The following is a 13,385-nucleotide window of genomic DNA, read 5'->3' on the forward strand; positions in this document are numbered from 1 at the left end:
CAGAGAAAAAGTTTAATTCACTTAAAAACAACAAATTAGTGAATGCTTGATTTCTAGGATGCTACGAAACCTGCTTGAGTCTAATCTTATCACCTGAGGGAGGTCCCATAGTTAACTAATGTATCTAATAAATTATAAAGGTACAGACTAGTCACAGCTTTTTAAGGATAAAAATCAACCTGCAGGAATCAAAAGTCATTTTGTAGCCCAGTGGAGATGTAATCTCCAAATAAAATGTGGTCTTTCTTCCTGCTGAAGTTCAGTCTTACATATAATTATTATATTTTAGTATTCCTTGCCCAAATGAGCACATAAATCCAACTCCTGCAAATGCTCTAGAAACCAGCTTTTTCCTTCTGCTTGATCTCCCACTAGTGACTTGGTTTTGGGGACTCATAATTCTCTTATGTAGGTCATGTTTCTAACATGACCCCAAAAGTCATAGATCCTGCTCTAGAAAGTGAGAACATCTGTAAACAAGAAGATAGAGGATTTTGCTAAGATGCTAAAACATATTTGATGAAATTAACTCTGAAACAGAATTCTGAAAGAAATTCCATAATCCTAGAACTAGGAGAACAAACCAAAATCGGGGGGGACGGGGGGGGGGACGCTCTTGTGGTCTTTCCATGTAACGATTCTAACTTAAAAATTGTGGTATGGTATGTGCAAGGCCCTGGGTTCACAGTCTCTGACACCCCACACACAGAAAAAAAAAAAAAAAAGAAAGAAAAGAAAAGAAAAGAAAAAGGGTTCTGGCTAACAAAAAAAAAGTTCAATTAATGTGTGCGTGTGTGTATTGTGTGTATACATATATACATATGGGGGTAACCTATATCTCCATGTAAAAAATATAAACAGTTCCAGCTACTATTGCATACAGATTGTAATGCTAAACAAACCAGGATTCGGGTCACTAACTGAATTAATGCTCTCAGTTCAGCTCACAAGGAAATTCAGTATGCTGGTGGTCAATAATTTTTGGTTTATAAAAAGAAAGAAAAATTTTATTTTCACTCCCAGCTTTTCAGACCCTAAGCAAAATATCCCTTCCATATTCAACATTCATGGAGTGACATATTCTCAGCTCCAGCTGAGTTTAAACCATCATTAATTCTCATATGCAAAATGGTCCCTAATGTTCAAAGATGATATTCTCTACAAGTTATAGGAGTTTTACTCCAAAACATGTAGCCTCTACCCAAGGTAGCTGCTCTGACAGAAGGGGAAAAAATATAACTTAAATTATAGACACTCCTCAAATTACTATGGAATTACCTCCCAATAAACCCATCTTAAGTTGAAAATATCACAGCCAAAAATTCTTTTAACAAACCTAATTAACCTACAAAACATCATAACTTACACTGGCCTATGTTAAGCATGCTAAGAACATACTTTAGCTTATACTTGAAAAAAATAAGATAAAACCCATTTTTACAATAAAGTGTTGAATATCTCATTTAATTTATCAAATGCCTGTATCCAAAAAACCCACTGGCCTCACAGAACACTGCACAGTGTTGGTTGTTGGCCTCTGTGATAACAAGACTCCCTAGGTAACATGGCTGGCTGCTGCTGCCAGCACTGAGAGAGCATCTGCCATATACCTGACTGGCAAGGGAGGTCAAAATTATAAGTTCAAAGCATGATTTCTACGAAATGAATATGGGTTTTTCACCACTGTAAAGTTGAAAAATATTATGTCAAACTATTCTAAGTCCCAGACTGTATTTTGATAATCAGAGAGTGTGTGGGTGTGAAAGACACTTAAAAGAGATCCAACCATTTTCTCAAGACTATCTAGGATCAGGCTAATGTTTTCTAGTGTTTCAAGTTTACCTCTGATTGCCAACCCTCAAATTAAGATAATAAAAGTCACATTTTAAACTCTGTAACAACTATACTTTCATGTAAACAGACTTATGTCACATTGACTCACCCATGAGCAACGTAGAGTTTCCCATTTAAAAAGGAAAATAGAATCTGTAGTTAGTTCTACTGAGATTATGAATATCTCATTGTTTCAATTTTTTATTCATTCAAAAATGACTGCTCTCAGGCTTATGGGTAAGGATGTTGATGGCTATACAAAGGCACTGTGATGTCTCACCTGCTATGACGGCTCTCACTGGCTGGCCAGGTGGGCAGAGGCTCAGCTTGAGTTTTCCATCACTAAGAACAAGGACAAGAGCCCCTGACCAGTGTAGAAACTGACTTTTCAGCAACAGCCCCGCTCGGTTCCATGTTCGAAATTGGAAAGTGACAGCTATTGAGTTCTCTCCAGTGGGGTGAGGCAGAGCCAAATAACTCCTTGAGCTCAGAAAAGTCACAGGGACAGTTTGAGGATGTGAACACGAGAAGGACACATTTCCCTGTGAATACAGTAAAGGAGGATATTAGGAAGGTGTGGTGGTGGCACTTGCAATACATTAACAATTTACTTTCCAAGATTTAAAGCTTCTGATACATCTTCTAACACATTCAGACTTTAAAAATTAGGCTATCCCATCAAAAATCCATGATATTTCCGAGATAGGTCCTTCAAATCAAGGCACTGTTATAACTGAACCTATTCCTCAGTCTGAATCTTAGGAAAATTCCATCCTCCCTGTTTCTTCCGCATCTATAAGAGAGTCTCAAGCCACATTCACTCCATCCCTATGCTGAACTGGGATAATAGATGAGTCAACTTTCCTTCCCTGAGTTGTCCAGATAACCTTACCCAATGGGAAGATGGCATTGAGGATCACCTACTCCAAGAACTGTTCCTTTCTTGTACTGATTCTATAAATATGCTAATAATGGGGTCACTCCGACCACAGGTTCTACATCTCACGTAGGACATGTGCTTCTATTTATCTTGAGAAAAAGTTGATAGGTCAGATGTCCCAAGAGGCATGCTGGCCTCCTCTCAGAAGCATTCACAGACCCTTAGGCCACATTGCCACTTAGTTGCTCCAGCTGAGGTATGATCTGTCTTATAAGATGCTTTTGTTTCATGTATTTATGTTTTAGAGGGGGTTTTTAATCTCTGGATTATCTCTCTTGTTCTAAGGACCAAATTTATTTTTATTCAGAGTGTTTCAGAATAAAAAATTTAATTCAAATAAAATAAAAACAAGAAGAGTTTTTCCCCTGGAATTACATATATTTTCACAAATTTCACATGGAAGAATACATGTCTCAAAATTGCCCTTCCTCTCCAAAATGTATCATTCAAAGAAAAACAGTTAGATAAAACTTACCAGATACCAAAACATACTACCAAATCACCAGATTTAGTCAATGTGGCACTGGTATAGACAATTAGACAAACTAATGTACAGAATAATTAAGCCACAAAAAGAGAACATATGCACAGTTAGTATGTTCTGAAGATTACGATTCAACTCATTGTGGAGAAAGTTGTATTAGCAAGCAGCACAGGAACAAATGGGTATCCAGAGGTATAATATAAAAATGTGTCTATATCTTATATCACATAAAGAATACATTTCAGTTAACCAAAGACTTTAAATAAAGATATCTAATTTAAAATTTTGCAATAAAATCCATGAGACTATATAGATTCTGTCATTTTAGAAGCATACCAAAGATAGAACACTCCAATGCTATGAAGAAATACACAGGTATATTGACCATAAATAAATAAATACACACATACTATATATATATATATATATATATATATATATATATACACTCAGTGTATCCTAAAATATTAAATGGAAAATTGATAAATCTGAAAAGTAAGGTTATCTATCAAATATAATCCTCTGAGAAGAAAATGTAAAAAAAACTTAAAAAATAAAAATGAACAATGATCAGAAAAGCTAATCCAAATGGACAATAAATATGCCCAAAGATTAATTTGCCAATAGTCAGATAAGCATGAACTAGGAAAGAGACATTCCTTCACTCCACTGAGCTGGCAAAGTCTAAATGGTGCTTAACACACATGGCTGGCTGGGACATGATTGGTAAGCACTGTCACATTCTGTGGGTAAATTATATTCTTACAATATGAGGAAAGCAATGTGACATTTATTCAAACTTAAAACTATGAGAAATCTTTTGGCTATGAAATTCTACTCTAGAAACTTTATCCCATCAAAATAAAAGCCTCAATATCTGAAAACATGTGCAAATATTTGTAGTGGGAAAAAGTAGAAATAAGATAACTACCCTCAATAGGAAAAAGAAGAAAATAATGAAGCAGTTTCATAATGGAATATTACATAACCATTATAAAATGGAACTATATCTTGTAACTCAAGAAAATTTCCCAAAATGTGTTACTGAGTCAAAATATGCAGAGAAACATATTTGTAAATACTGCCAAATTCAGATTGGTAAGTATTAATAAACATGTGTGTGAATATGAGCCTGTGACAGATCTACCTGGGATTTGATCATGCTGGATGCAATAAGGCAGGTAAACTAGCCCAGTAACATGACAGTGTTGGGAGGAAATGCAGCTCTGCTGGGAGAAGGCAGAAGGAAAGCAAAAAAAGCTAAGCAGAAAGAAAAACTGGGAGGTGACCTCAGAGAAATGGTATGGGAAGTTCTGGCCTTTCCTTCCTGCCTCCCCAAGACACAAAGATGCAAAGACACAGAGATAGACTCCCTTTGTGAAAAATCAAAAACCAGATTTCTCACGAGAGAAGCATGAAGCTAACTACATTGAAGCTGGCAGCAAAATCCATAAAACCCTCACAACATAATCCCTTTCCCAACACAGTGCCAAAAGACCGCTAGGAACCTGCAGCATTTAGCTTCTTCCCAGGGAGGAAGGAAGGGTCTGATCTGTACATCCAAGTCCAATTTTCTGACTTTCCTGAGGGTTTCCCAAGGGACTGGTTTACTTCTTACCTGAATCTGAACCCTGAAAAGAAGGGACCCTGGATGAGAACAAAAAGAGCAGTACGGAAGATATCTATCAAGCAGGTACTCCTTATGGTACCTCCCCAGGGCTCAGCACAGAGTGCACTGCTGAAACCCCCAAATCCCAGGTTCTTCATGGGGAAGGAAAGAGATGGATTTTGTGTACAACATTCCAAATTTTCCAGGGATAGGCTTCTGCCCAACAGACTGGTTCCTTCTCACCTATCTTGAAGCAAGTTAGAAGCTGGCATGCTGTGGAAATCTAGGAGACATTGAGAACAAAGGTGGCAGCTTGGACGAGCAAGCAAGCACCTGCTATAGACTCTCAACTTCAGTAGAGCAGAAAAAGAAGAAGGTTAAAAACTACCAAATTCCAGTTCCTGAAGAGAAAAAGGATTGGACTGTATGTGTAAGTTTCCAACTTTTTCAGGGGCTCCCAGAGAGACTGGCTTATATCTTGTTTCTCCTGGAGCACTGATTGGACCTGGCACATTTTTTAGATACCTGTTAGCTATTGGGGAAAAGGTGGCAGATTAGACTATCATGTAAGTAATTATCATAACCTGTCTTCATTGTATGATAAAGTGGGTAAAGAAATCACAAAATCTCAGCTTCTCTTTGGAAGGAAAGAGCTGGTCAAGTATGCAATGTTCCAAAATTTTCAGAGGCTGTATAAGGGACTGACTTTATCTCACCTGTCTAAGAGCACTGACGGGACCCAGCATATTCTAGATGCATGCGGGCCACTGAGAATAAAGGCAAAGGTTGGACTACTATGCAGTCATCTGCCAGAGCCCTTCTCCTGGTCAGCACAAAATAATCATTGAGAATCCCAGAGTCTGGCTTATCTCTGGGAAGAAGAGAGGAGAAAGAAACATATGCCAAATATCAGAACTGGCTTCAGTCTTACCATTTTCAGAGCATTCACGAGACCTGGTATAATCTAGATGTCTGTGTGCCTCTGAGAACTCAAAGGAGTCCTGGTGTGCTGCTGCATCAGAAAACTAGTGATACCACAGACAGAAAATAGAAGCATCAAAAGATTGTGAATTAAAGAAAGAAAGATAAAAAGAAAAGATAAAAGAAACAGGCAAATCTCCTAACTGGCAGTTTACGCAAACAAATCCAGCAAAGACACATATACAGAGAGTTTGAAAGGTCCCTGGCAGGGCTTCCTACTGAGGGTCTTGTTGTATACAAATCTTGTTCATGAAGACTGGAAAAGATGGTTGTTTGTTCTAATGTGCAGGTACTGACACTAAGAGACAAGGAAAATGAACAATTAGGAAAACATGCCTGTCCAAAAGGAACAAGATAAAACTCCAAGACCCCAATTTTACCGACACATAACATATGAATTTCCTGGCAGTGTTCAAAATGAACTTGGGAGACAAATGCATGAACAAAATGAAATTTTAGCAAAGATTCATATGAGCCAAAAGAACTCTTGACCTGAAAGAAAACAGTAACTGAAATGAAAAAATTCAATAGAAAAATTCAATCTACATCAAAACATCATATTAGATCAAGCAGAAGAATCACTGGATTTGAAGACAGGTCATTTGATATAAGCCAGTCAATGGCATAATAGGAAAAAAAAGTGAAAAAGAATAAAGAAAAATCTCGGTGGCTTATAGGACGCCATTGAATAAACCAATATTTACAATTATGAATGTCCAAGAAAGAAAAGACAAAGACAAAAACTTACTCAAAAAAAATAATGGAAAAAAACTTCTGAAATTTGGAAAAAAAAAAAAGGAATATCTACATTTAGGAAATCCAAATAAGAGGAACAAAACAATTCCATAGTGAGAGACATTACAATCAAATTGTGAAAAGTCAGACACAGAGAGAATTGTGAGATCAGCCAATGAAAAGGGACACGTCACATAGAAGAGAACTTGCCCAAGACAGTCACTGGGTTTTTCAGCAGAAACTTTGAAAGGCAGTGGAATATTTCAAAATGCAGAAAGGTAAAAACTGCCAACCAAGAATACAATACTTGGTAAAACTGTCCTTTAAAATCGAAGAGACATAAAGATATACCCAAACAAACCTGAAAAAGTCTATTATTACAAGATCAGTCTTACAAGAAACGTTAAAAAAGAGAATTCTTCAAGTTGAAAAAAAAAAAGCTAAGAAGCACCATCAATGCATATGGAAGTATAAAACTTGCTGCTAAAGGTAAGTACATAAATAAGTACAGAATAATGTAACATTGTAACAGTACTGTGGAAATTGCTTTTTCAATTCTAGTATAAAAGTTAAAGACAAAAATTTTTAAAACAATTATATAAAATATGTTCATGATTACACAATGCAAAATGATGTAAATTTTTATATTAATAATATAAAGTCTATGGAGAAAATTAATAATGTAGTTTTTATATGCAATTGAGGTTGATTAGCTGACTAGTAACTGTTATAACTATACAATATTTTAGTTAATTCTAATTGTAATCACAATGAAGGTATGGAAAATAAAGAAATCAAAGCATCTCACCATAAAAAAAATTTAAAAAAAGGAAGACAGTATAAAAGGAAAACAAGGACAAAAGACATATAAGATAGGTAGCAAACCTTTAACAAAATGCTAGTAATCTCTTTCTGTGATACAATAAAAATTAAACATTTGGTATGGTTCCTGATATATAGCTCCTATAATCCTTGAGCTCTAAATGCCTTCTGTACGCTCAAGAGAAGTCTGCTAACTGAGTGCTACTCCTATGTACCTGCAAGATAGGAGCTAGTTGCCAGGAAGACCAAGGAATCATTAGAGGCATGGAAATTTCCACTGCATAACTTGAGGTCCAGGAAGGCAAGAAAAGATGAAGGTTGAAATTAGTCCAAGAGCTATTGGCTTACTCTATCTATCAATGTCAAAAAACATCCTAAAAGGAGCTGGGGTTGTGGCTCAGCGGTAGAGTGCTCGCCTAGCATATGCGAGGCCCTGGGTTCGATCCTCACCACCACATAAAAATAAATAAATTAAATAAAGGTATTGTGTCTAACTTCAATTAAAAAATAAATATTTTTTAAAAATCCATAAAAATCACTAAACAAAGGGTTTGGAGAACATGCAAGTATCCATGTGTCAGGAATGTCAGGAATGTAGTGTGTCCTAAACCATGATGTCAAAAGCTCTTATGTTTAGAACTCTTCCATAATTTATCCTAAGTACCTCATCTGGCTGCTTATTAGTGAGTAACTTTTAAAATAAACTAGTGATAGCAAGTAAAGTGTTCTCCAGAGTTTTGTGAGCTATTCTTGCAGATTAGTGAACCTGAACTGGGGGAACTGTGATGACTTTTAGGCAACTTTGACAAAAGTATGGGTAACCCAGAGACAGGGTACTTGCAAAAGTCATTTTAAGAAAGGACAGTCTTGTAAGACTGATTCCTTAAGAGTATGGAGTATGACACTAATTTGGAGTACCAAGTACCAGAACTGCTCTGAATTGTAGGACACACAGCTGGTGTCCAAGAATTGGAGAACTGGTGTTAGAAAAGGTAACATAAATTTGGCATCAGAAGGAAAGATACCACACACATTTAGTGTTAGAAATGCTATAAGCAAAAATATTCACCTCCATCATTAATGATTGCTTTACTATGAATAAATTAAATTCCTCAACCAAAAGACACAAGAGTGATTGAACAGATGAAAAATCAAGATCCAAATATGTGTTTCTACAATATTTATTTGTAAACTCAGGTTTACAAATAAGAACAGATACAGTCTGAGTTAAGTAATGCAACAAAATATTCCATGCAAGTTATAACCAAAATACAGCATAGGTGGCTAAATATATATCAACCAAAATAAATTTTGAGTCAAAAGGTATTACCAGAGATAAAACTTGAATAACATCAAAGAATAATAAAAGTGTCCATTCACCAGTAAGATACGATAATTATAAAAATAAATGTACTAACATCAGAGAACCTAAATATATAAAGCAAACATTGACACAACTGAAGCAATTCAATATAGTAGGATATTTCAATGCCCAACTTCCAAAACTGGATAGAACCATCACCACAGAAAATCAAAAAAGAAACAGTATATTTGAACAACAATGTAGACCAAACTGTATACACAGCAAATTCTACTCAATAGCAGAATACACATTCTTCTCAAACACATATGAAACTTTCTCTAGGATAGATCACATACTAGGTCACAAAACAAGTCATAACAAATTTAAGACTAAACTCATTAAAAAGTTCTTTTCTGATCACTATGGAATAAACTGGAATTCAACAGGTGAAGGAAAACTGGAAAATTCACAAATGTGTAAAAATTAAACACTATGCCTTTTTCTATTTGTTCGTTTGTTTGTTTTTGGTATTGGGGTCTCAATCCAGGGCACCATATATGTAAGGCATGCAGGCATGCACTTTACCACTAAGCTACGTCCCCACTGTTTCTTTTTTTTTTCCCCAATTTTATTTTTATTTTGGGAAATCTTGCTAAATTTCCCAAGCAGACCTTGATCTTCTGATCCTCCTGCCTCAGTCTCCTCAGGAATTAGAATTAAAAACATGTGCTGCCACTCCTGGTAATAAAAGGTCTCTGGAATAATTCAGTGCATCAAAGCATACATTGAAAAAGGAATTAGGGCTGGGACTGTAGCTCAGTGACAGAGCACTTGCCTAGCATGTGTGAGGCACTGACTGAGTTCAATCCTCAGCACCACATAAAGATAAACAAATAAAGTAAAGGCATGCTGTCTATCTACAACTACATTTTTTTTTAAAAAAAAAGAAAGAAAGAAAAAGGAATTAGAAAATACCACGAGACAAATGAACATGAGAACACTCCATGTCACAATTTATGGAATAGAACATGATAATTCATGCCCACTCTGAAAATGAAGGAAGATATAAAACAAAAACCAAACTTTATAACTCAAAGAACTACGCAAAGAAACAAAGCCCACCCACCTCATCAAAGAAACGAAATTATAAAGGTTAGAAGATAAATCAATGAAGTAAAGAATAGAAAAATTAATGAAATTTAGTTGGATTTTTGAAAAAAAAAATTGAGAAAATTCACACAGTTTTAGTTACACGAGATAAAAGGGAAAACTGAAATAAATAAGACCAGATATGAAAGAAAAGGCATTATAACTGATAACACACAAATTAAAAGGATACTAAGAGACTGTAAGATCAATTAAATGCCAACAAATTTAATGACATAGAAGAAATGCATAAATTTCCACAAAGGTATAACCTATTAATAACAAGTGATGAGGGGCTGGGGTTGTGGCTCAGTGGTAGAGCACTCGCCTAGCACACGTGAGGCCCTGGGTTCGATCCTCAGCACTACATAAAAACAAATAAAAATAAAGGCATTGTGTACAACTAAAAAATAAATATTTTTTAAAAAATAACAAGTGATGAAGAAAGAGGCAATCTCAATAGATCTGTAACTAGAATAGTAAGAATCCTGAAATAATGATTAAAATATCCCACCAAAGAAATATTTAAAGAATTGAAGCCAATTCTTCTCAAACTCTTTTAAAAACATAGAAGAGAACATTTCCAAACTCATGCAGAGACCAGCAATGCCCCTACAACCAAAATTATAGATGATTTACAAAGCAAAACCACAAAATAATACTTCTGATGAACACAGAAAAAAAATATACAACAAAATATAAGAGAACTGAATTCAACAACATGATTAAAGGAATAACACATTATGACTAAGTGGGATTTACTCTTGGGATGTAAGGGTGGGCCAATATATGAAAATCAATTAATGTAATAGACTAAATAAATAGAACAAAGGATTTAAAAAATCACTTGATTATTTCAATTGATGCACAGAAGGCATTTGAGAAAATTCAACACCATTTCATGCTAAAAACTCCAACAATTAAGAATAGAAGGATATAACCTCAACATAATAAAAGTCATATGTAGAAAACCTACAGCTAATATGCACAATGGTAAAAAAAAAAAAATAAAAGTTTTTCCTTGAAGAATAAAGCAAGAATGCCCTACCATTTATAGTCAACATCTTAATAAAAACCAGAGTCAACAATTAGGCAAGATAAAGAAACAAAAAGCACCTGAATTGGAAAGGAAGAGGTAAAGTTATCACTTTTTGCAGGTGACACCTTAGAAAAGACACTAAATATTTAAAAAATTGTAATTAGGGCTGAGGTTGTGGCTCAATGGTAGAGCACTTGCCTAGCATGTATGAGGCACTGGATTCTCAGCACGAAAGGAAGAAAGGAAGAAAGGAAGGAAGGAAGAAAGGAAGGAAGGAAGAAAGAAAGGCTCATCAATAATAAAAATATTTTAAAAAACTATAATTAATGAGAAAAAGTAATGAAGTTGTAGGATAAAAAATATCAACACAAAAAAACAAATCTGTTGTGTTTCTGTGTTAGTCAGCCTTCTGACTAAGTGTGACAGAATACCAATCAACTCATAAGAAGGGAAGATTTATTTTGGCTCACAGTTTCAGAGATTTCAGACTATGGGTTGCTTGACTCTGCTGCTTTGGGCCTATTGTGAGAAAGTATATCATGGTGAAAGCATATGACCAAGGAGGCCTATTCACCTCATGGCAGCTAGGAAGCAAAGAGATCAAAAAGAAGAAGCTGGAGTCCTAATGCTCCCTCAAGGCTCATGTGTTACAAGCCTGGTTCTCTCTATGGTCCAGTGACCATAGAATGAAACCTATGAAACTATGAGCCAAAATAAACCTTTCTTCCTTATAAATTGATAATCACAAGTATATTGTCACAGTGACAGAAAGCTGACAAACAGAGAAATTAAGAAAGCACTCTCATTTACAGTACCATCAAGAAGAATAAAACACTGAGGATAAACTTAACTAAGCAGGTAAGAAAACATGAAAACTTGGAGTATATAGAAAACTCCAAAACAAAGATAAAATAAATAAGACAGAGAAACATGTCATGTTCATGAATGGTACAATAGTACTGTTAAAATGGCAATACTATACAAAGTAATATACAGAGTCAATCCATTCATTACCAAAATCCCTATGGCATTTTTTATTGAAATAGAAAATAGCCCTAAATTTCATATAGAACCATAGAAGATCCTATATAGCCAAAGCAATCTTGAGGAAAAAAAGAAGAGAGCTGGAGACATCATATATTTTGTTTTCAATATATATTTTAAAGTTACAGTAATTGAAAGATAATGGTATGAGCATGAAGATAAACATATCAACATAAGAAACAGAATAAAAACCAAAAATAAATCCACACATATACAGGCAACCGATGTTTCACAAGAGTGACCAGAATATATCACAGGGAAAGGATGGTCTCTGCAATAATTGGTGCGGGGAAAACTGTATATTGGACTCTGTTGGGCACCATAAGCAAAACTCTACTCAAAATAGATTAAAGGCACAGTAAATGTAAGACCAAGAACTGCAAAACCATAAGACAAAACAGGGGAAAGCTTTATGACATGGCCTTGGCAATTATTTCTTGGTTATGACACTAGAAATACAATAATATAAGCAAAAATAGACAAGTGGGAGTACCTCAAACTAAAAACAGTACTGTAGAACAAAGGAAACAACCAGGAGTGAAAAGGTAACCTGTGGAGGAAGAGGTTTACCCACCGTATACCTGACAAATGATTAACTTCCAAAACATACAAGGAACTCCAGAAACTCAATAGCAAAACCAGTATGTTGATGGGAATATAAAATGATGCAGTCACTAGGGAAAGTCAAGTGGAGGTTCCTCGAAAGGTGAAGACTACAACTACCAAATGATCCAGCAATCCCATTTCTGGGTATTTATTTGAAAGATTTGAAATGAAGATCTCAAAAATATTTTTCACTCCCATGTTTACTATACCATTATTCACAATAGCCCAAATGTAGAAACAATATAAACATCCATCAGAGGATGAGTGGATATAGAAAACACACACAAAGTGGAATATTATTCAACTTTTAAAAGGAATCCTGCCATATGCAGCAATATATATATATATATATATATATATATATATGAACCAGGAGAACATTATGCTAAGAGAAATAAGCCATTTGCAGAAGGACATATACTGCATGATTCCACTTAAATGGGTTATATAAAACAGTCAAACTCAGAGAGGCAGAGAATAGAATGGTAGTTACCAGGGAATAAGAGCAGAGGAAAATGGGGATTTGCCACATAACTCATGTAAGTTTCAGTTAAGGAAGATAAATAAATTCTAGAGATCTGCCTATAGTTAATACGTTATTGCACACTTAAGAATTTCTTAAGGGGGGATCCAACATGGCGGCGAGTGGGGAGGCAGAGCTTTCAGTACCTCCTCAACAACGGGGTCAGAGAGACGCATGGATACGCTTAGATTCGACCTGCTGAGAAACTCCTAGCAAAATTCCACTAAAGAGAGACCGGCTGGGAATTGATAGGATTTTTGGAGGTGACAGTTTGCCCTAGACGAGTGAATCTCCACCACGCAGCGCAGAGGTCCAGACCC

At 35.5% G+C, this 13,385-nt stretch overlaps 1 protein-coding gene across 6 annotated transcripts in view; it reads right to left on the bottom strand.

The window, feature by feature from the left end:
• The window catches only part of LOC107159601 (contactin-associated protein-like 3), a 235,193-nt gene that overhangs the window by 98,282 nt on the left and 123,526 nt on the right, over positions 1-13,385 (bottom strand). For all 6 annotated transcript variants that reach the window (XM_048796272.1, XM_048796267.1, XM_048796268.1 and 3 more), the window contains one exon: positions 2,114-2,375. In XM_048796272.1, coding sequence (XP_048652229.1) covers positions 2,114-2,375 — 262 coding nt within the window. The remainder of the gene's footprint in view (positions 1-2,113; positions 2,376-13,385) is intronic.

The sequence above is a fragment of the Marmota marmota genome, unplaced genomic scaffold (assembly GCF_001458135.2).
Source record: "Marmota marmota marmota unplaced genomic scaffold, marMar, whole genome shotgun sequence".
Classification (NCBI taxonomy): domain Eukaryota; kingdom Metazoa; phylum Chordata; class Mammalia; order Rodentia; family Sciuridae; genus Marmota; species Marmota marmota.